Below are 24724 nucleotides of genomic sequence, written 5' to 3' on the forward strand. Positions count from 1 at the left end.
AAAATGTATCAAAGTTATCATAGAGTTAATCTTTTGAATGGCTTTTCTTTATGCAATCGCTGGTAAGCTTGCAATAGGACAAATATAAAATTTGTAAATAGACACTTTCATCCAATCCTCCAAATGAATATATACCGGTGATGTCCAATAACCATAGTTGCCTTGGCTTAGACATGTCCTCCTTTAGAGCAATCTCTTCAAATTGGTATAACGTTTATCTGCTGTGGTTGTGTACAGCTGGTTTAGAGGTATTCCAGTCCTGACTATATGCAAACAATGATAGAGAAAGAAAAGAGCACAAAAAGCCCATAGCGTAACTCAATTTAATACAACGTTCCTAAAAAACACAAGGTATCACACTCACTCTTCAGTTTAAATAAAAAAAGCCTTAATTTCCCCACCCCTGAAATAGTGACAATCTGTCATGAAACACGTAGGACAGGAACTTGTAAGCTGTGCATACAATAACTAAGTCCCCACTAGAAGTTCCTTGTGGTGTGCACTGGAAGTTGCAGAAAAGCCCAGTCTTACCACCAGGCTGCGGAAGGGCAGCGAGAGGGACCCTGTACAGCCACCGAGGTACCACACTTCCCCTAAAAGCGCAAAGGCTTTTTTATTTCTACTGAAGAGACTGTGATACTTACCTTGTTTTTCTAAAGAAAATGTTTAGATTAAATTGTGTTATGCTATGTGCGTTTTGCACTTTATTCTTTTCTCTATCACAGATATCAGCTCACCCTTGCTTTTTGCCCATCGGTGTGTGCCCTCCCCTGAGCATATCAGTGTGAGTGTCCTCTATATTGTATTATACTGTAGGATACATCCATCACGGCCACCATACTGCGACAAGAATCAATACTGAAGCCATCTGTCTTCAGATCTTGGTCTGTGACATGGGGGAAGAAGGTGCGAGGGGGGGAGAAGAAGAGAAGGTTGGTAAGAGAGAGGAGGCAGGGAAATGGAGAACGAGGGTGAAGGGAAGAGGAAGGAGGAAAAGGGGAGAGAGAGAAGGTGTAGGTGAGGGTGGGGATAGGGAAGGGAGAAGGCAACAGGGAGGGGAGAAAGGAATAGATAGGTGTTTAACATCCCATCACTGACCCTTATACTCCATGCCCTCCAGAAATGCCACAAGAAAATTGGAAGAAATGCCCCTTCCTCCCAACCAGCTTCACCATAACATTCCCCCACATCACTGCTCCCAAGTGGTAACTTACGTCTCGCCACCACCTTGTTGAGGATTCCCATCAGCTCTGAGGGGCTGACTTCCATGTCCTATGGGAGGGATAAGAAGTCTCTAAATACTAAGGAGGGGACCTCAAAGAGAATACATCCAGCATGCCACTAAATACGATGCCCTATGGAGTGTGATACTGGGTGTCACTTCTTTATGAGTCCCCATTTTAGTAATGTGGTAGTGTGAATAAGGGATATGGCACTAAAAGGTGTAGATTATATAATTGCTAACTCCGGTCAGCATGGGTGGGATATAGAGCCGAGTGTCCAAACACATATATAACTCACGTCTCCTGCTAGCTGGGTGAAGAGCCGGCGGAATTGTCTGACCTCCTCACTCTCACTGGCCTCAACGTTAGCAACATGACTGCGGGGGGGCTGAAAGAAACAGTAGGGGTCAGAGGACCGAAGGGACTTCATGCAAAGCAAGGGGGATGATGGGGCCACAGGGACGAGTTTGGGGCAGCGGTGTCTATATACACTGTAGGGAGAGCAGGGAGGAAGGGGGCGCAGGGACACTATAAGGGGAGGTCAAAGGGACTTCATAAGGGAGGTGGTAGGGACTTAATATAGGTGGAGGGTCACAGGGACTCAAGGGTGCAGTGAAACGGTCCGGTTGAAGGCACAGAACTCAGAATGGACATAGGAAGAGACATTAGCAGAGGTCTCTTACCGGGGGCTCTGGGTTGTAGTTTGCAGCAGCCTCGCTGCAATGAAACAGAAATATTAGTAGATCATCATCATCAAGTTAATATAAATGTAATATAACATCCCCTCTGTTTCTTCTTCACATCCTACACCTCTTCCTAACTCTCCTCCTGCCTTCCTTGACTCTTTTTCCACTGTCTCAGAGGAGGATGTGTCGCTGTTGATCGCCATTTCTCCCTCTACCACTTGCCCTCTTGACCCCATTCCCTCCCATCTCCTAAAACCTCTTGCTCCTACTATAATCCCTACGCTCACACACATTTTTAACTCCTCCCTCTGCTCTGGAACCTTTCCATCCTCCTTCAAGCATGCAACAGTTATACCATTACTCAAAAACAGCAAGCTTGACCCTACCTGTCTTTCTAACTATCGACCTGTCTCCCTCCTGCCTTTTGCCTCTAAACTCCTTGAACGTCTTGTATTCTCTCGCTTGCTCCATTTTCTCAACACCTATTCTCTCCTAGACCCTCTACAATCTGGCTTCCGCACTGCTCACTCCACGGAAACAGCCCTCACTAAAATAACTGACGACCTCCATGCTGCCAAAGACAGAGGTCATTACACTCTGCTCATATTACTCGACCTCTCTGCAGCATTTGACACCGTGGACCACCCTCTTCTCCTTCACATTCTCCATACTCTTGGTATTCGGAACAAAGCTCTATCCTGGATCTCATCCTACCTCTCCCATCGTACTTTCAGTGTCTCTTCTGCTAACACCTCCTCCATTGATCTCTCTGTGGGGGTACCCCAGGGCTCTGTCCTGGGACCTCTTCTCTTTTCTCTGTACACACTCTCTCTAGGTGACCTAATAACATCTTTTGGGTTTAAATATCACCTCTATGCTGACGACACACAAATATACTTTTCAACACCTGACCTTACACCTGCTATACAGACCAAAGTTTCTGAATGTCTCTCTGCTATATCATCCTGGATGGCCCTCCGTCGCCTTAAACTCAACATGGCTAAAACAGAGCTCCTCATACTACCTCCCAAACCTGGCCCTACTACCTCCTTCCACATTACTGTTGGAACTACGATCATCCACCCAGTAGCCCAAGCACGCTGCCTAGGGGTCACACTCGACTCCTCTCTCACATTCGCCCCTCACATTCAAAACATTTCTAAAACTTGTTGCTTTTTCCTCCGCAATATAACAAAGATACGCCCTTTCCTCTGTTGCTCGACTGCTAAAACTCTGACTCAGGCCCTCATTCTCTCCCGTCTTGATTACTGTAACCTCCTGCTGTCCGGCCTTCCTGCCTCTCACCTGTCTCCCCTACAATCTATCCTAAATGCTGCTGCCAGAATCACTCTACTCTTTCCTAGATCTGTCTCAGCATCTCCCCTCCTGAAATCCCTCTCCTGGCTTCCAATCAAATCCCGCATCTCACACTCCATTCTTCTCCTCACTTTTAAAGCTTTACACTCTTCTGCCCCTCCTTACATCTCAGCCCTAATTTCTCGCTATGCACCATCCCGACTCTTGCGTTCTGCTCAAGGATGTCTTCTTTCTACCCCCTTTTTATCTAAAGCCCTCTCCCGCCTTAAACCTTTTTCACTGACTGCCCCACACCTCTGGAATGCCCTTCCCCTCAGTACCCGACTAGCACCCTCTCTATCCACCTTTAAGACCCACCTTAAGACACACTTGCTTAAAGAAGCATACGAATAGCACTGTGAACATTCTGAACACATGATACACAAAGCTTGGCCCCCTGCAGACGCACTTACCAGAACTCCCTCCTCCTGTCTCTGTACGTTCTCCCTACCTACCAATTAGATTGTAAGCTCCTCGGGGCAGGGACTCCTCTTCCTTAATGTTATGTTTGTCTAAAGCACTTATTCCCATGATCTGTTATTTATATTATCTGTTATTTATTCGATTACCACATGTATTACTACTGTGAAGCGCTATGTATATTAATGGCGCTATATAAATAAAGACATACAATACAATGGGGCTCATGGATGTTAATGACCATATAATAAAATCTGGACTCACTAAGCTGATAATATAATTTGGTATGTTTCTGTGAGCTGATTTCTTCCATCAATTGCAAGAGAACTTAAATCTCATTAACAACTATTTGGTATGTTTCTGTGAGCTGATTAGGCAAACCCCTCCCTTAATTATTAGTCAAGTGAATGTGTTTAGAGTACTTAAGTCTATCTTGGCGGTGCACCATATGGCTGTGTGTAACATCTTATAGTGTCAAATATAAAGGTGTCTGTGGCGTTAATTTGAGTTGAAATTGGAGGTTAATACTACAAGAAAATCTGGACTCTGCACCACAACAACTTTGCAACTGTGAGAACTTGACTTTCTGAATGCTGTAATTATTGGTACTCTTCCTATCCTGCGATAACTGGGAAGTCTCTCCTCCTGCATCTCATTATGCCCTCCTTATTACTTTTTTCTGTTTACTGTTTCCTCGCTCCTTTGTGAACGTTTCTGTTTTCTCCAACTTCCCCACTCCCCTCGTATCCACATTTCTTCATCTCTCGGGACTCCCCTCCACCTATGCATGTGTCCATACACTGCACCAATATTTATAAACCTCTCCCAACAACGTCTTTACCCCTCAATAAAATGCACCCACACAAATCCTCTATTCAAACCCTCTATCTACTCCTTCCTGCTGCTGGGGATCTCTCCTAATCCTGAACCCAGACAAACACAACTGCTCTCATCCACACCTCCATGCCATCTCTTCCCCTGCAAAATCGTGTTAACCTTCTTATTTAATACTGACTAACCTTAAAATTCTCTGTGACGGTAGGGATAGCTGGCATCACAAAAACTGGGATGAAGCCCAGCTAGCTACCCCTAAATCCATGTAACTTGGCCACCAGTGTAAGGCTTATTTTGGCCAAATGTATTTAATATCTAGGGGAGAACAGGGAGTGTATAATGCACTATGTCTGTAAAAATGTATTTCAAAGCCTGTATTCGTTATTCCCTGTAAATGCAATCCCACAGTTTAGTGAATCAACATTCTGTGATGTGATTTGGGAATCAGACCTGTAAAGTGTAAATTGGATTATGTACTCATTTCTAAGATAGCAGACTTGTAATGTGATTTGCAGGTGAAGGTGTATTGAGACAATGGTTATGAGTGTGGAGGTGTTACAGACATTTGGTGAGTGAGAAAGAGTGAACTATCAGGGATGGGTCCTTAGCACACCCTCTGGCTGTTGTGGCAGCAACCTTATCCATGCTCTGATTGTCCAGCTGCCCCCTCCCATGTAACGGATAGCCACAGAGGGCTATATAAGGGGTGCTGCTGGTCAGAGAATTCAGATCTACTTTCAGAGAGCATCTGAGAGCAAGAGAAGCTAACAGAGACTGAGGCACACCCTGGAAAGGAAATCTTTGTTTTGTCTGCTGGCGTGCCAGAATAAACCCCATTCTATTCAACAACTTTGTCCTGTCTGGTGCTAGTGATCCCGGTGGTTTCGGTGTAAAAGTACTGGTCTCCCGTGACACTCGCCCCACAAATCAAGCATCCCAATAGCCTGCACTCATGGCTATTGTCCCACACCCACAGTCACTCCTACCACCCATTGTGGCCAAGCACTGCCATCTACAGCACTTATTACCTCACCTGCTTTCTCTGTAAGTTCCCCATCAAACCTCTTAGATTGTAAGCTCTTCGGGGCAGGGATTTTGCTTTTGTATGATTTTGCTGTGCTTATTGTATTATTATAATTCCCTGTACTGTATTGTTTGTGAAACGCTGAATACACTTTTGGCGATATATAAATAAAGATTATACATACATACATACATACATACAGGGATACAGGGAGTTGATGGATATAAAAGGACTCACCTAATCACATTGATAAGTCCTCCCAGGATTCCAGATGCGTTAAACCCTCCACCTCCACCTCCACCTCCACCTCCTCCTCCTCCTCCTCCAAACCCTCCTCCACGGCCACCCCCCATAAACTGATTCACCAGGAACATGCTGAGACTGGAGCTGAGAACAAGAAAGACCAGGGTCAGATTGCATTCCACTCAACCTCAATGTAAAGTACAGCAGAGGGGCACGACCATACGGGAGCGGCGCGTTTTTTTTGAAGCCGGTCAAATTTGATTTTTTTTAGAGGCTGTCGCCACGTGACAGTCTCTGAACCAAAGACCTGGTCGCCCGCGACGTCACCGGAAAGCAAATTACAACTTTCGCTGGCGGCGATGGTGACGTCACCGGTCGCGTCGCCGGCACTATAAGCTCGGCCTTAGACAGGTCTGCAACCCCGCCTTTCACCATTATCACCCAGCACACAGTGCTTCCACTGCAGCAAGGGATTCTGGGAAATGACAAGCAAATGAGCACACAGTACCACCCTTTACTTCAAAACCATAATGTCATGGTCCCCTATATGTCCATATGCTTCATATGGTTTTGTAGCAAAGGATGGCACTGTGTGGTCATTTGCATGTCATTTCCCAGAATCCCTTGCTGCATTTTAAAGAATGCCATGACCAAAATCCTATGGGATTACTATGTATAGAATTGATAAAATTGCTCCAAATTGGAGGAGGAAGAGATAATATTAATGAGATCTCAAGATTAGAAACCAAATGGATACACACTATGAAACCCGTGTCCCTTTTGGACTTAATTCCGAAATAAACCTGGGTGCATTTCTAATCGATTAATATGATCTAACTTGCTCTTTATGGTTTCTCCATATAGTATTATTAATTCCTGTCCTAAATTATTACAAGTGATTTAGATTTAGTGTTTCCCTTCGATTTAGTTTTTTTATTCCAGCTGTTATATACATAACTATGTTGCGCTTTTCCTTTTGGCAATTATTTATATTTTTATTCAGACCTTGATCCTTTGTATTTTTACTTATTATTTGTTTTTTGTTCAAGTATTAGTATATTTATTAAATTGTTAGGCTTCTTAGTATAAGTATATTATTATATTTGTATGCTTGGTTGTAAGCAATTTTCTAAGCAATCACTTGATGTGGTTGATTGGACATTAGAGTAAACCTGTGATTTTCAGGTGTCTTCAGTTCAATCAATGGCGATGTGGTTATGTGTATATACACTGTGTGTGCACTGATAGTCATCATTACCTCTGAAGAAGTTCCCACGCTAGGAACGAAACGTGTAAGGTTTTATTCTTGTGCATTTATTGTAAGTGCTTTTATACAGCGACATCTACTCTGTGATAATCTGTTACCCATCTGGCTTAAATATCTTGGGACTGTTTGCTCTTTGGAGTTTAACAATGGACTGTTCCTGGTATTGCCATTGACCTTGGGATTACACTGCCGTAGCAGCAACGATGGTGACTGGTGTGAGAGCACATTAAAGTTTACCTGCTGGCACAGCACACCCGGCTGAGAGACGTGACAACACGCTGTAGGAAGATCTACTTCCAAGACAGAGGATTTCAAACAGAGAGGGAGTCGCTGGTCTGTATGCAGATTGTCTGTGTGGTGACATACACCCACACTGCCTGATATTTTCAGCTACATTATAAGTAGCCAATTTTCTACCTGCTTATAAAGTTGCCTTTTAGTACTTCACTATTGTGGCCCTTTTTTCATTCTCTTTAGGATCAAAGAATTTGGAACTTGAAACCACCTTGGACACCTTCCGATGACACATTGTGTATTAATCCAGTGATTTGCGCCCTTTAATCATATTGTTTGTAGATAGATATCCTGGCAGAGGGCTTCTTAGTTTGCTATGGGCATGTGCGAACCTCGCACCTTTGCCGCTTAGCATACCCGACCCAGCCCCCTTTACCTGGAGACATTTTGTCTGAGCTGGCTGGACATCTGGCCCATTTGCCCGGACATTACTAAGATGGGGGATACTTGAATTACCCCTCCCCACTTAACACTCTGGTGAGCGGGAGCACTGACTTTTCCCAGACATCCTGGCCTCACGCAAGCGGGGTGTCTTATTTTATTTATTTATAAAATATTTTACCAGGAAGTAATACATTGAGAGTTACCTCTCGTTTTCAAGTATGTCCTGGGCACAGAGTAAAACAAATAGTACATGGTTACAAGTACAGTTACATAAATGAACAGGGTATACATTATATACAAGACATTGCGTGCACAGTTAAAGAAAATATATATTATGAGCGTATGAAACAGTTACAGACCAGGCTAAAATGTGAGACAGCCTTAGATTTGAAAGAACTTAAACTGGTGGTGGATGTGAGAGTCTCTGGTAGGTTGTTCCAGTTTTGGGGTGCACGGAAGGAGAAGGCGGAACGTCCGGATACTTTGTTGAGCCTTGGGACCATGAATAGTCTTTTGGAGTCTGATCTCAGGTGATAAGTGCTGCATGTGGTAGGGGTGAGGAGCTTGTTCAGGTAGCTGGGTAGCTTGCCCATGAAGAATTTAAAGTCAAGACAGGAAAGGTGAACTTTGCGCCTAGACTCTAGTGTTGACCAATCTAGTTCTTTGAGCATTTCGCAGTGATGTGTGTTGTAGTTGCATTGGAGAAAATGAAAAATTGAATTGTAGAGGGTGTCAAGTTTGCTAAGGTGGGTTTGAGGAGCCGAGCCATATACTATGTCTCCATAGTCAATAATTGGCATTAGCATCTGCTGTGCGATACGCTTTCTGACCAGGAGACTTAGGGAGGATTTGTTCCTGTAAAGTACCCTAGTTTGGCATAGGTCTTGGTTGTCAGGGTATCAATGTGCATCCCGAATGTTAAGTGGGAGTCAAACCATAAGCCCAGGTATTTAAAACTAGTGACAGGTGTTAGGGTGGTGTTAGCGTTGGTTCTAATCAGGAGCTCAGTCACTGGAAGCTTTACAAATTTAGTCTTGGTCCCAAATACCATTGTTACAGTCTTGTCAGTGTTTAAAAACAGTTTGTTTTGGGAAATCCAGTTTGAGTCTCAAAAAGCCTGAAGTATGTGTTGAAGGTCAGAGAGGCTATGACTGTGTGCATATAGGATTGTGTCATCTGCATACATGTGTATTGAGGCTTCCTTACAAGCTGTGGGAAGATCATTAATGAACACTGAGAAGAGTAGGGGCCCCAGAACAGAGCCTTGCGGGACACCACAGGTGATATCCAGGGGGTTGGAGTTGGAGCCTGAGATGGACACATGTTGGGATCTTCCTGATAGGTAGGACTGAAACCAGATTAAAGCATGTTTCCCTATTCCAGAGCTCTGGAGTTTGTTAAGCAGGATAGCATGATCGACTGTGTCAAAAGCCTTTGCAAAATCTAGGAATACTGCCCCAGTGAGTTGTCCCCGTTCCATTCCACACTGGATTTCATTGCAAACTTTTAGCAGGGTAGTTACGGTGGAGTGTTTGGGACGAAATCCAGATTGGAATTGGCTAGGGAAATTTGTCTTGGTGTAGAAATCGCTTAATTGGGAGTGGACACATTTTTCCCAGACTTTGGATAGAATTGGGAGAAGTGAGATTGGCCTGTAGTTTGAGACAGTGTTTTTGTCCCCACTTTTGAAGATTGGGACAACTCTGGCAGTTTTCCAGGTCTTAGGGATATGGCCTGCAGACAGGATAGAGTTGACTATGGACGCAATTGGTTTGGCAATGGCTGGGGCACCAAGTCGTAGGAACCTAGATTGTAGTAAGTCGGGTCCACATTGGCTGCTTAGTTTTAGTTTGAGGAGCGCTTGTATAATCTCCTCTTCAGATACTGGGCCAAATTGAAAATTGTGGGCAGTGTTGGGAGGGGGTGGGAATGTAGGGATACTCCCAGGATGAGATTCATGTTTGGGGTTTGTGCTGCGTTTCGCTAATAAGTTAGTGGCACACCCCACAAAGTAATCATTGAATGCATTTGCAATGTCAGTGGGGTTTGTCAGAGTAATATCCCCCTTAGTGATATTACTTGGTTGTTGATGGTTAGGAGGCTGGAATATATTGTTGATAACCTTCCAGAAGTTAGCTGTGTTTGGTGTATTCTGATGGAGATTGTCAGCGTAATATTGTGCTTTTGCATGCCTTGTTTGCCTTGTGCACATGTTCCACATGCATCTGTAGTGATTGAGTTCCTTGGTAGTGCCAGTTACTTTGTAGCTTTTCCACAAGGCATCCCTGAACTGGTAGAGTGCTATAAGGTCAGGTGTAACCCATGGAAGGTGGGGCCCCCCGTACCCTTATTTTGCGTAGTGGAGCATGGGGGTCTTAGAAGTCATATGCTGAATATGCGCTGTTACCTTTGCAGGAATTCCCTGCCATACATTTCTAACGACAGTGATTACAAATCAAACATTTCCTCTGTCTGTGTGTTAGATGAAAATCCCCATATGCCTAACATGTTGGTACAATTAAAAAATAGGGGGGACTTCAATTGATCAATTTTTATATAATTTCCTGATTTTACCCGAACAGTGCTCACAGCAAATCTCACGGCGCTAGGAGCTTCCTAGCGATAGTTAGCAAAAAGCTATACTGTTAGCTGCTGGGTTTTAAAACCATTTTTCCTTTCACGCGCTTACACAAAAACACTGCCACAGTTATACACAATCTTAAAAATGACCACTCTGAACCCCCCCTCCCTGGTTCTGGGGTTCTCGGGCATTTACCGGGGGACCTGAATGTAATTCATTCCCCTGCCCGGTCTTACTATTCTAGTCTGTGTTGAAGGAGGGAAATGTCCGCTGCTTAACACTCCTGGAATAATAAGACACACATTTACAGTTTTATCACAAAACACAGTGTTTCTGCCATGATTGGGTTGCAGAGCTGACATTTTACAATTCCCCAATATGGCTCAGGGGCACCCAGCCGTGCCAAATACCTTTATTAAATGGCATGGGTACCCCTTCACCGTCACAATCACATTTTTTTAGTTACCAGTTATACACGGTCTCTGGCCTCCAACCCTGTGGTCAACCAGCTATTGAGTGTATGCTTATTGGTTATACTTTTTATCCCAATGCCATTGTTCAATGCAGACTGCCCCCAACGTATTTTATCATTAAATATTGGCTTTATTCTATGTCCACTTATCCATTCACAAAATAAAAGAGATAGCTGCTTGCTCTGTAGCCCTCCAGGGCTATAATAATCCGATTTAACCCCTTAAACACCCACTTTAACTCAGCCAACCCACTATTTAATTTACTGATACTAGTGTTCAGGTGTATGAGTGCACACAATTTTGGGCTTTCCTGTCATCTCCTCACCTAGAAGACATCATTCCGACTGGGCTTTTCCCACCCTTTGTTCTAATGCTATTCCCCTAGTGCACCGACCCCAACCCTCGGAGCAAACGACACTCCATTGTCTAGTTCGAGCGGGGATTACGTCCCTTTTTGTTCTTCAATGTGGCAATTGTTACATATGTAGGCAAGGTGGTCTGCCAGCAAATGAATGCAGCAGAAAAAACTCTGCTCAAGCACTAGGAGGGAGGGAAACGCCAAACAGTGGATAAGGGCGGTGCTCACAAGGACTGAGGTATTAACAGGTATATAGAAAGGAAAGAGTCCCTATTGTGTGGCACTGAAGAGAATACACCCTAATTAAAACTTAAACTTTATTATAGACTGGATTAAAATAAGCTGTTTGGAAGAACCACATACATAGAACAGACACAAAATATTTATTAAAAGACGGGGAGGTGTGGTAGGGTGTTTAATGGGGATATTATATATATTCCCTCTTAATTAAACCTTAGTAAACCCTAATCCTGGGTGGTCTCTAGCAATGGATCTCAAAAAAGCCCCTATTGGTAATGGGGTATGTGTAGTGAAATGCAAGCCTGTCTGTTGAATAGAGGACAAGGTTGCACTTAATGCTAACTGATATGAAGCAGCAACAAGTACCTTGATCTGCATATAGTCTGCTATTGACAGTACATGAATGCCACTAATGACAATGAGGTATATGCAGTAGAGTGCAGGTCTATATATGAGATGTCAGGCAGAGCTGTGCTTGACTATTACCGGAATTGACACAAACTTGAGCACCTCAGAGCCCCTTTATGCAGTGGGGTATATATAGGTTGAATGCAGGTCTGTATATGAAGTGCCAAGCAGAGCTGTGTTTGGCAGTTACCGGAGCTGAAACAGATTTTAGCACCTCAGTGAATAAAACTGCACACAGGCTGTACACATATATTAGATAGAGATACCTGAGAGACTGACCCTAGAGTCTGAGTGCTTTTGCTGCCCACGGACGCAGTCTACGAAGCACTCAGACGGAGTATAGCCCACACCTCACCGATGAGCCGACGTCACCTGCAGGTCTAAATGGAGGACCTCGATCTGGGTCCTTTTTATCAAGGAATAGTTGTTTTTAAGGGCATTTAAGTCTGACATATTCTGGTCCTTCCCCTCCTCTCTTTCATATCCCACTTTTTATAGCAGTCTTTGTGTAGAGGCGCTTCATGCCGCTATCTGTGGTCTATTAGGTTGCTTTTACCATATAGCTACATAATATGGGATAATATTCTTTTGAATAGTTATGATATTTTGCTGTTTTTCAAATTAGACTATTGTTGTCTTTTGGATATATCTACATTCATAATGTTTTATTTCTTCTGAGTCTCCAGAAGCATTTGTATTTTGGTTTATTACTGCACGCATTGTAGGTTCTTTGGAACTATGATTCATGGCAGAATATTGGAATGGTTCCAACAGTTAGTCTACCCACAAAGCTTTGTGCTAAATTTGTAGTATGATATACATCTAGAAATATACTTAAGTTCATTTCAAACGATATCCCTACCTATATTAGGTTCACTTATGCTTTTTGTGCATATTTTGTGTATATATTATGATTACACTAGTATAATTACATATACAGATACTTCTTTTTGTATTACAGTATATTGTTGTTTTTATCTTTAATAATTATCCCTCTAAATTCATTGATCAAGTATCATCGTTTTCACGAATGCTCTTTCTGGCTTTGTACATCTGTATACAGCACACAAAAGATGGAGTATCTACTATACAAATATTTTTTGTGATATATACAAAGCTCTATTGCTTTCAGCCATGTATATGGTCTAAAGTGGATTGTTGATTATTTTTTATTATTGAAATTATTGTATTAACATTTAACGTAATGTTTGTTAAATGTAATGGAAATCCTTTAGTATTTTACATTTGCAGAAAGGCTTTGCTGATGACCTTATAATATGATACATATGTGTATAATATTTGATTGTTCTGAGGACACATGACCTGCAGGAGGTCCTTTATAAAGGAGGCTTTTCTAAGCAGGCTATCATAGCCCCGATGAAGTGGTGATTCCCCGAAATGTGTAGGGTTATTTTTGGGGTGTGTCCAACTTGATAATCCTTTCTGTAAGCTGGAGGCTTCCGTCTTCTGACACTTACACCTGGAGGCCCTCCAGAGAGCCGTTTGCCCCGCGGGCTTGCACACTGCCGATGAAAACACACACACAGAAAATTTGTGCTATCTAGAACCGTCAGAGTTCTAAATGCTGTTTAAAACATTGTAAATGTGTATTATTACTTGTCTTGTACGCTGGATGAATATATTTTATACTGTATTACACCATTGGCTAGTGTTGGACCGGGTCCTCGTTTATTTAAAAAAAAAAACAAAAAAAAACGGGCAACGGGTACCTGGCCAAAATCAATGGTTCTACCCGGTCGGGTACCCGATTAGGCACTTACCTGCAGGGTGGCGGCGACATCTAGAACCAGCAGCAGCAGTCCTGTGGCGGTGGCAGCATCGGAGGTGTCTTCAGCCGGCAGGGGGAGCTGCAGGAATCCCTTCCACAGCACTGGAGAAGGTAAACAGTGTGTGTGAGCCGCCGGGGAACCGTCTCCTGCTCCGGTCACGTGGTTTCCCGGCAGGTCACACAGACACTGTTTACTTGCTCCGGAAGGGATTCCTGCAGCTCCCCCGCCAGCTGAAGACACCTCCGATGCTGCAACCACCACAGGACCGCTGCTGCTGGTCCTAGATGTCTTCAGAAAGGTAAGTAATAAGATTCTTTCCAGATGCCCTGACATTACCCGATGCCGGGTATTACCCGGCGCCTAGCCCACTTGTCAGTTGCCGGGTCCGGGTAATGTCCGGATAGCTGGAAATGTGCCGGGTAATTCCGGGTACTCGGTACCCCACAACTATTGGCATCCCTCTGCTCTTTTTTTATGTGCATACTTTCATAGGCGAGACGGGAAGCATCTCACCAATAACAGGAAGCTGCGGGAACGCTCTGAATTACCTATTAATCATCTCCGACAAAAAGGTGTTTGTTTTTTTTTAATAGTGAACTGCATTTCATCTAACACTATTTTATGTTCTGGGCACAGTTTTTCTTCTGAGCGCTGCTCTCAGATATGATGTTGGAAACGGTTTTGCTCCCAGGCTTGTTTATAAGACTTTTTTATTCTATATTGAAACATGGATTAGTATTCTCACTACAGTTCACATTTATTGTATATATTTATTTTTAGAGGTGTGCATCTATTAGCGACACAATCAACTTCATGAATATTGACATATTCTTATTTGCAGGACTCGACAAATGTACTCAGCTGCACGACACGGATGAGTGCATTTTGGCCGCTGTCGAGTGTTACCTGTGACGGGGTCCGGCGATCTCCGTCTTTCCCTGCAAATTGTACTCTTTCTCTGCAGGTCCTGACCTGAAAAAATGGCCATGCGGCGTCATTTGCCATGGCAACGGGATACTACGTGACGTCACGCTGCATGACGCCGTGGTGTCCATTGCCATGGTAATGTGGCGCAGCCATTTTTTCAGGACCTGCAGGAGGAAGAGTACAATTTGCAGGGGAGAAGACAAATCGCCGCACCACGCCGCCGGACCCCATCACAGGTAAGAGTTGTGAGGAAGGAAGGGGGGGTGAGGGAGTTGTTTTTTTTGGGGGGGGGGGGGGTGAGGGGGTAACCAAGCTTACTAATAAAAGGTTGGGGGGGGGGGGTTAGTGGGTTTTCCGAGCCCTGCTTATTTGTATTAGATTTAGATTTCTGTTGCACCACTTTGCTTTTTTTGTCTTGTAATATATACATACATACATACATACATACATACATACATACATACGTGTGTTTGTGTTATGTTCAAGTATGTAAAGAATGCAGCAGGCTCTACAAACCCAACAGAAACTAATACCTCCCGAGGGCAGGACGTCTTCCACCCCACCTCACAGGGCAGTGGGAAATGGAGCAGATCTGGATTGTCCACCCCAGCACAGGGCGAGTATATACCTGACCCATCTTTCAGGATAAACCAGTTTTACACACAGGAACGTGTTTATATTCCTCCCAGAACAAGGGGCCTGGAGCACTCAAAATAAGAAGATTGTCAAAAACTGATAGCAAAAAGAAAGGATTTATGCAGAGCGATGTGATACAGGAAGAAGAGCGCAACTATTTTGGGGTTCCCCCAATGAAGGCTAACCCTGAAACGTTGTGCAATTTTATCCCTGTATCACATCACTCTATATAATAAATACAGTACTGTATTTTTGCCAATCTTATTTTGAGTGTTGTAGGCCCTTTTTTTATTTGTGCGAGCTTTCGAGATATACAGATCTCTTCTTTCGGCGGTTGCAAGGATGCGTTTATAGTGCCGGCGACGCAACCGGCGCGTAAAAACAAATGCATTGTGCTACCAAAAATCTGGTAGGTCACTGATATTTGATTATTTTCGGCTATGATCTCCCCTTGCGGCCAATCAGGAGCTTCTCCGTGCCTCTGCCCTCTCCCTTTTCTGACGTCACTGGCCTTGCAGCCAGCGACGTCGCCTTAAATTGAAATTCAACTATCGCAATGGCATCGGTCGCGTTGCCGGCACTATAAGCGCGGCCTAACACCGCCGGAAGAGGAGATCAGTGTATCTCGATAACTCGCACAAATAAAAGGCATTTTGTTAGCCACAGAACGATATCGTCTATTCGTTTTTGATTATTATTAAGATCGGCTAACATGGTACAGATACCTCTACACCCACACATAATCACCACTTAGTTAAGTTATGGTGGGTAAAAAAAGTTACAAAAACCCTCCACTGAGTGTGAAATATATATATACACACACACTTATATAGTTATGCACATCTCCCTAGCTCCTTATATACTGTATATTATATACACACAGTACACATATGCATATTGAACCCCGGAAGCGGACACATCTATACACAGAGATGCACATACACACAGTACACAGGCCCCGGTTCGGTGCCCCCTCACGCACCTCTCTGTCTTGGCTCTCTCCGCTCTGATGTCCGGGACTGTACGGATCACGAGTGGTGCCTCAGAGTCTCTCTCAGGGGCCCTGTTCGGGGAATTTCTGGCTATAGATGCAAACTAAAGGGCGGCGGCTGCGGTACAAATGAAGGGAGAGAATGAGGAAACCAGGGGCTTACGACAGCCTTTGCGTCACAAAGTACGCCTAGAATTTTCTGAACCACGCCCATTGGGACAAACTCGTCATAACCAACGCCTACATTCGTAAACCACGCCCACCTGCAAAAACGACCAATCGTTAAGCGACCACCTCATAGAGATGAGTATCCCCTGCACACCTAGTGGCGCCCTGTATATCCTGTGCAGCACAGTGATACCTAGTATACGGTATACAGCAATGACACCGAATATCCCCTGCAAAGTGACAGTGTCTTCTGGTCAGCAGTTTCACTGGAGTGCGTCCTGTACATCCCAGCGACACCCAGTATCCACTGTACAATGGCACAGAGTATCCTCTGTGCAGTAACACTGAGCATGCCCTGTACAGCATAAAGTATTACAACAGCAAGAAAAGCTGGTCAAGCTATTAGAGCACACACCTCAATGGAAAGCTGGTCAAGCTATTAGAGCACACATCTCAATGGAAAGCTGATCAAGCTATTAGAGCACACACCTCAATGGAAAGCTGGTCAAGCTATTAGAGCACACATCTCAATGGAAAGCTGGTCAAGCTATTAGAGCACACACCTCAATGGAAAGCTGGTCAAGCTATTAGAGCACACACCTCAATGGAAAGCTGGTCAAGCTATTAGAGCACACATCTCAATGGAAAGCTGATCAAGCTATTAGAGCACACAACTCAATGGAAAGCTGGTCAAGCTATTAGAGCACACATCTCAATGGAAAGCTGGTCAAGCTATTAGAGCACACACCTCAATGGAAAGCTGGTCAAGCTATTAGAGCACACACCTCAATGGAAAGCTGGTCAAGCTATTAGAGCACACATCTCAATGGAAAGCTGGTCAAGCTATTAGAGCACACACCTCAATGGATTCGCTCAAGCTATCAGAGAGTATTTAGGAACCAATTCCTCTGCATATATGCTCTATCCTTGCGTCTCTGTAATATATATCAGTATGGTGGAATTGTACTGTGTAATGTTTCATATACAGTAAGACATTAAACCGCATAGTGTTGTTTTGAACACACTGTAAAGAAAAAATCCTCCCATTCCGCAGAACATTTCTTACTGCAGATATAATGTATCCATGCTCCTCTGTCACATATCAGTATCGTGGGATTTGACTATATTTGTATTTAAAGTAAAGCAAAAATTAGCCTAACACACATTTAATGCATTATCTGCTGTTTGCAATAAATTATAGAAAAACATAATTTCATTCCTTCAACTAACGTGTTATAATGTATTTTAGGCTGATTTTTGCCTTACTGTAAATACAACATTCTACAGTAATGTTATATTGTATTATAGGCTAAAAAAAATTCCATAAAAAAAAAAACTGTTCTAGTCATATTGATTTTTATCAGCATGATTGTCTAAATTATTTTGCTTTTACGGCAAGTTTATTAAAAGGACATTGTACATACACACAGCTCCCTCTATATATACACACACTGCAGCCCCCCTCTATACACACAAACATACTCTGCAGTCTCCCCTACACACTCTGCAGCCCCCTCCTCTACACCCAAAAAGCTCATTGCAGCCCTCCTCCACCCTATACACTCACAAAACACACACACAACACACAAAGCAGCCCCCCTTCTACACCCACTGCAGCCACACACATACCAAAACACACTGCAGCCCTCCTATACACACACACAGACACAGACACACACACCACTCTGCACCCCTCCTCCACCCTCAAAACACACACACTGCAGCCCCCCCCCCCCTCTGCCCCAACAGAACACACACTGCAGTGTGACAGTGAGGGGGGTACCCAGGCCAATAATAAAGGTATTATGCCCGGCTGGGTGCCCCTAAGCTATACTGTGAATTTGTGAAGTGTCAGCTCTGCAGCCCAGTTATGGCATGTAAACCGTATTGCAATAAAAATGTGTGTGTCTTACTATTCCAGGCGTGTTAACCAGCGAGGATTTTCCTGCTGCAGCACAGACCAGAATCGTAAGACAGGGCAGGAGAATAATTCACATTCAAAGGGTTCCCGGTATATGCCCAAAACCCCCAGAATCCAGGTTGGGGTTCAGACTATCTCCCATCAGGTATAAGAGGGCGAGATAAATGTATTTACTAAGTTTAGAGTGTATAAAGTAGATATTTTCCTGTGAAAGTGTAAAAAAAATGTCCAGCGCTTGGCAGCATAGAAAGCGGATTTTAGCTAACTTTTGCTAGGAAGCTCCTAGAGCGCTGAAAGTTGCTGTGAGCATCGTTCAGGTAAAAACATGAAAACTTGCATAGCACAATTTTTAATCGTTTATATAAAAAAATTGGTGACTGAAAGTCCCCCTATTTTAATTGTTCCAACATGTTCGGCACATTTGGACTTTCATTCAAAACATCAGAGACCGGGAAAAACTAATTTTATGATTGCGCTCACTTAGAAATGCAAGTCTCCTTCCTCCATCTCCGCTCAGGACTTTGCTGACTATTTTAAGGAAAAGGTGGAATCCATACGGCAGAACATCCCCTCTGTTTCTTCCCCCCATCCTACACCTCTTCCTAACTCTCCTCCTGCCTTCCTTGAGTCTTTTTCCACTGTCTCAGAGGAGGATGTGTCGCTGTTGATCTCCTCTTCTCCCTCTACCACTTGCTCTCTTGACCCCATTCCCTCCCATCTCCTAAAACCTCTTGCTCCTACTATAATCCCTACGCTTACACACATTTTTAACTCCTCCCTCTGCTCTGGAACCTTTCCATCCTCCTTCAAACATGCAACAGTCATACCATTACTCAAAAACAGCAAGCTTGACCCTACCTGTCTTTCTAACTATCGACCTGTCTCCCTCCTGCCTTTTGCCTCTAAACTACTTGAACGTCTTGTATTCTATCGCTTGCTCCATTTTCTCAACACCTATTCTCTCCTAGACCCTCTACAATCTGGCTTCCGCACTGCTCACTCCACCGAAACAGCCCTCACTAAAATAACTGACGACCTCCATGCTGCCAAAGACAGAGGTCATTACACTCTGCTCATATTACTCGACCTCTCTGCAGCATTTGACACCGTGGACCACCCTCTTCTCCTCCACATTCTCCATACTCTAGGTATTCGGAACAAAGCTCTATCCTGGATCTCATCCTACCTCTCCCATCGTACTTTTAGTGTCTCTTCTGCTAACACCTCCTCCTCCTCTATTGATCTCTCTGTGGGGGTACCCCAGGGCTCTGTCCTGGGACCTCTTCTCTTTTCTCTGTACACACTCTCTCTAGGAGACCTAATAACATCTTTTGGGTTTAATTATCACCTCTATGCCGACGACACACAAATATACTTTTCAACACCTGACCTTACACCTGCTGTACAAACCAAAGTTTCTGAATGTCTCTCTTCTATATCATCCTGGATGGCCCTCCGACGCCTTAAACTCAACATGGCTAAAACAGAGCTCCCCATACTTCCTCCCAAACCTGGCCCTACTACCTCCTTCCACATTACTGTTGGAACTACAATCATTCACCCAGTAGCCCAAGCACGCTGCCTAGGGGTCACATTCGACTCCTCTCTCACATTCGCCCCTCACATTCAAAACATTTCTAAAACTTGTCGCTTTTTCCTCCGCAATATAACTAAGATACGCCCTTTCCTCTGTTGTTCGACTGCTAAAACTCTGACTCAGGCCCTCATTCTCTCCCGTCTTGATTACTGTAACCTCCTGCTGTCCGGCCTTCCTGCCTCTCACCTGTCTCCCCTACAATCTATCCTAAATGCTGCTGCCAGAATCACTCTACTCTTTCCTAGATCTGTCTCAGCATCTCCCTTCATGAAATCCCTCTCCTGGCTTCCGATCAAATCCCGCATCTCACACTCCATTCTTCTCCTCACTTTTAAAGCTTTACATTCTTCTGCCCCTCCTTACATCTCATCCCTAATTTCTCGGTATGCACCATCCAGACTCTTGCGTTCTTCTCAAGGATGTCTTCTTTCTACCCCCTTTGTATCTAAAGCCCTCTCCCGCCTTAAACCTTTTTCACTGACTGCCCCACACCTCTGGAATGCCCTTCCCCTCAGTACCCGACTAGCACCCTCTCTATCCACCTTTAAGACCCACCTTAAGACACACTTGCTTAAAGAAGCATATGAATAGCACTGTGGATATTCTAAACACAATACATAATGCTTGGCCCCCTGCAGACGCACTTACCAGAACTCCCTCCTACTGTCTCTGTACGTTCTCCCTACCTACCAATTAGACTGTAAGCTCCTCGGGGCAGGAACTCCTCTTCCGAAATGTTACTTTTATGTCTAAAGCACTTATTCCCATGATCTGTTATTTATATTATCTGTTATTTATTTGATTACCACATGTATTACTACTGTGAAGCGCTATGTACATTAATGGCGCTATATAAATAAAGACATACAATACAATACAAGTCAGTAAAGTACTGTGAATGAGCTGAGCATATCCAGCTCCGGACTTCTAAAACATCCCGCTGGCTTGACGTCATAATGTCTAGGAAGGTCTGGAGTTGAAAGGCTCAGAGCCACTAAGGTGTCAGGCGGGCGGAATAACCCAAGTACCCCCATCTTAGTGTGAAGTCTGGGCAGTTTAACAAATAGTGTCTCGCCCTGACTGAGTGTCGCCAGGTAAGGAGGGTCTCATATGCTAAGCGGCAAAGGTGCGAGGTTGGCGCATGCCCTTAGCAGACTGAGAAGCCATCTCTGCCAGGATTGTAAGGTATTTGCAACTCCGGGATAGGTGGGGAAAAGTATTCCCATGGAGGGATTGGCTGCACAGGTTAGGTATAGGAGTTTTAAACCTATAAGAATCTGTGCAGCCCGTCAGAAATTAGTTCCATCTACAGTTCTATAATTCTATAACATCGTAACAAGATTTCGTAACAAGCTTCAAGACTTCGTAAGAACTGAGGTTCCAAGTACTAATACCACAGTGGCAGAACGAAGGAAGCAGCTCCGTCGGAATACACAGTGGTTGTGACTGACGCCGCTGACTGAGGACTGTTTCCAGCTCTGTTTGCAAGCAACTCCCGCTCCTCGGAAAGTGCTCATAGAGACTTTACTTTTCAAGATTTAATTTTGGAAACAACTTATTTCGTTTGCCCCTTCCCAGTAAGTGTGTTTTGAGTGTAATTGTGTAACATTGTGTGTATGTCATTTCGTGGAAATAAATTACAATGTATTTTACCTCCTTGCTTTGCTCAATCAAATGATCCGGGTATAAAGGTGTTAAAAGTGCTGATCTCCCGTGACAGGCTTTTTTCTGGTGGCAGTGGCGGGAACTGATTGAGTTTATGGTATAGCGAAGATTGCGAGCTCCCAAGGCAAGAGGTAGCATACTGTGAGGATTCGCCATACTGACGGCTGGAGACCGTCTCCTCACCTTAAACCTGCTGCTGTGACGGACACTCAGGAAGCGCAGTCTCACGGCCCCGCTACGCGTGCATCTTGCGCGGTCTGTCAGCCCGCCCGTGGGTTCTGGCTCCACCCCCTGCTCTGGTGCTCGGCGGTTGCGCTCGTCCAGCCTCCCCTCTGAATCACGCCCCGGTCTCCGCCCCAGGACGCTGACGGAAAAGTCCAGCGTGGGAGTGTCTTGCACACCGGACTCTGCCCCCTGACCTCCGTGACGCGTGCGGGTCGGCGCACGCTCAGTCCTGCCACCCTTCCTGATCAGGCTGCATCATAGGGCACACCTGTGTGCACCAGCAGCCTATGGGATTCGGTTTCCTAGTTCAGTCCTGCCTCTTCATTGGAGGATCTCCCTATATATTCCCTCTTGCTCCAGACTCTCATTGCTGAGCATAGTCTTGTGTGACGCCGTGCCTTGCTGCATTCAGTTCCTGTTACCTTGCCTTGTCTTGCCTGTTTATCCTGCCATTGCCTGACCCTGCTACTCTCTTTGGACTCCGCACCTATCCTCTCCTGATCTGGCTACGAACGGCCATTCTCCTGTCTCCAGTCCTGACCTTGGCTAGTACCCCGAAGATCCGCTACTCTCCAATCCTGAACTTGGCTACGTACCCCGACGATCCGCAACTCTCCTCTCCTGATTCGGTAAGTATCCTCTACTACTCTCACATCTATAATCTGACCTGGCTTGCACGACCAATTTACATCCTAGGCGCGCCCACGTGGCTGTGGGTTGGTGTTACTCAATTCCCTACCTCAGCACCGCGGTCGCGCTTCGTTTGTGGTGAGCTACGCGTTACAGTATGCTCAGCCACACAAACTTCGACCCCGCTGAGGTAGGAAGAGTCCTGAGCACACACGCAAGCTACCTGTCCAGTATTGAGGAAAAATTAGTGGCTAGTGATCAAAGTATGCGCTCCCTTCAGGAAAACTTCAGGTCTCTCACTCATTCTCTCCAAGAGCCTCGCTCCTCTCTTGCTCCTGCTGTTCCTGAGTCTGCCACTATGCCCTCTTCACACTTTCACCAAGAACCTCGGTTACCTGCTCCTAACCGCTATGGGGGTGACCCTCACGAATGCCGGGGATTCCTTAATCAGTGCTTTATTCAATTCAAAATGAATCCGTCCCGCTTCACATCACCCCGCGCCAAAGTGGCGTATATTGTTTCTCTTCTTATAGATAATGCTCTTGCCTGGGCCTCTCCCATCTGGGAACGAAGATCCGACCTCACACAGGATATCGGAGCTTTCACCAGGGAGTTCCGGAAGGTGTTCGATACACCCAGCCGTAAGGTATCTGCTGCCTATGCACTATTTCATGTCTCTCAACGGAATCGCCCTGTTGCTATATACGCACTCGAGTTTAGGACAATAGCTGCAGAGACCGATTGGAACGACGAAGCCCTGTCCGCGGCCTTTTGGCAGGATCTATCCGAAGCTTTGAAGGATGAGCTGGCAACCTACGACCGCCCCACTGACTTGGAAGAACTAATCGCCGTCTGCATCAAGGTGGATCATCGCCTTCAGGAAAGGAGATCAGAGAGGGTTCATCATCGTGTCACTCCATCCCGGATCACTCCCCAGTCAGGTGAGCCAAGCTGAGACTCCGCTCCAGGATACTTCCGAACCTATACAATTAGGGGGTTTCCAAATCCGAGAAGTTACGACGCAAGAATGACGATTTATGCATTTACTGCGGTACTTCTGGACATTTTGCATATTTTTGTCCCCAAAAGTCGGGAAACGCAAAGTTCCCATGAAACCTGGGGGAGTCTCATTGGGAACGCTTTCTCTTTCCCCTATTTCTGCTGACAACCCTTCTCGCATTCTTATCCCCATCACTCTCTTTGGGGAGGGCTTCCAAGTATCTACGCTTGATTTCCTTGACTTGGTTTGGGAGGAAACTTCATAGATCAAGCATTCGCAGAACGTCATCTGGTTCCTATCAGGTGCAGAAGGATGCAGAAGGAAGCCCGTTGCTCTTGAAGCCATAGATGAAAGACTTCTTCAGCCGGCTTTTATCTCCCTGGAGACGGAGGTACTTCATCTCAAAATTGAGAATAATCACCTGGAAAAGATTCAACTCAACGTTATTCACACTCCATCCATTAGCGTGATCCTCGGCCTTCCCTGTTTGCAGATTCATAACCCTCGGGTGGATTGGCTCAACAAACAACCCATTCAATGGAGTTCCTTCTGCAATAAGAACTGCACAAGCACACTTGTCTCCTGCAGCCAATCCTTGTCTCCGCGGAGGCAGCGCCTCCGCTCCGCCTCCCTTGCTACTGGTACCTGTTCCTGTTAAATACCCTGCTCATGCTCTGTCATTGCTGAGCATAACTTGTTGTAGCCTTGAGCTCCTGCGTCCGTTGTACCTTGCTCCCTGTCCTGTGTCCTCTTGCAGTTAACTCTTCGTGTAACGACCCGGCTTGACTTTGGAACCCCTCTGGATACTGACCCGGCTTACCCTCGACTATGCGGATATCTCCAACCCAGACCACGGCTATACGGACTTCCACGATTCTGACCTCTCCAACCCCTGACCATGGATAACGAACTTGAATTCTGAACTCTCCATTCCAAGACCTTGGCAAGTATCAACTAACCCACTCTCTCCAACCCTGACCCAGCTACTTTGACAATCCGCCTGCCATGCACGCTTCCGCTGCTGTGGGTGCGTGGTTTACTACTTCCCCACCTCAGTACCGGGGTCGTTTTGCTCGTGGGCAGCGCAAGCGTTTCAGCTTGCAGCAGCAGTAATCATTCAGCCCGGGGCGCAGGAGGTTAATCCAGCTCCAGAGGGAGATGGTCATGGGGAGGGAGTGGGGCGCTCACTGGGATAATGGTGAGGAACTGGCACTTGGGAGTGGGGGAGGGATAGTCCCCATGGCTACCGGACCCGCCACCCCTGGCATCACCGCACTTTTTGCCTCTTGGGGAGAGAGGGCTACAGCAGATGAGAGGATTCGGATGTTTGCAGCAGTAACGTGTCCCCTCAGTCCCACATGTTCAATGAGGAACAAGAAACCC

General features: G+C 45.2%; 1 protein-coding gene across 2 annotated transcripts in view; it reads right to left on the bottom strand.

The window, feature by feature from the left end:
• The window catches only part of CAPNS1 (calpain small subunit 1), a 25715-nt gene extending 9380 nt beyond the window's left edge, over positions 1-16335 (bottom strand). Inside the window, exons 1-7 of one of the 2 annotated variants that reach the window (XM_075608208.1) lie at positions 16127-16335; positions 13222-13314; positions 5781-5930; positions 1907-1940; positions 1522-1611; positions 1215-1272; positions 822-886 (exon numbers count right to left, since the gene is read on the bottom strand). In XM_075608208.1, coding sequence (XP_075464323.1) covers positions 822-886; positions 1215-1272; positions 1522-1611; positions 1907-1940; positions 5781-5917 — 384 coding nt within the window. In that variant the 5' untranslated portion in view covers positions 5918-5930; positions 13222-13314; positions 16127-16335. The remainder of the gene's footprint in view (positions 1-821; positions 887-1214; positions 1273-1521; positions 1612-1906; positions 1941-5780; positions 5931-13221; positions 13315-16126) is intronic. The other variant, XM_075608207.1, reaches the window with a different exon arrangement.
• Between the last annotated feature and the right edge of the window lie 8389 nt (positions 16336-24724).

This window comes from Ascaphus truei, chromosome 7 (assembly GCF_040206685.1).
Source record: "Ascaphus truei isolate aAscTru1 chromosome 7, aAscTru1.hap1, whole genome shotgun sequence".
In the NCBI taxonomy this organism is placed as follows: Eukaryota; Metazoa; Chordata; class Amphibia; order Anura; family Ascaphidae; genus Ascaphus; species Ascaphus truei.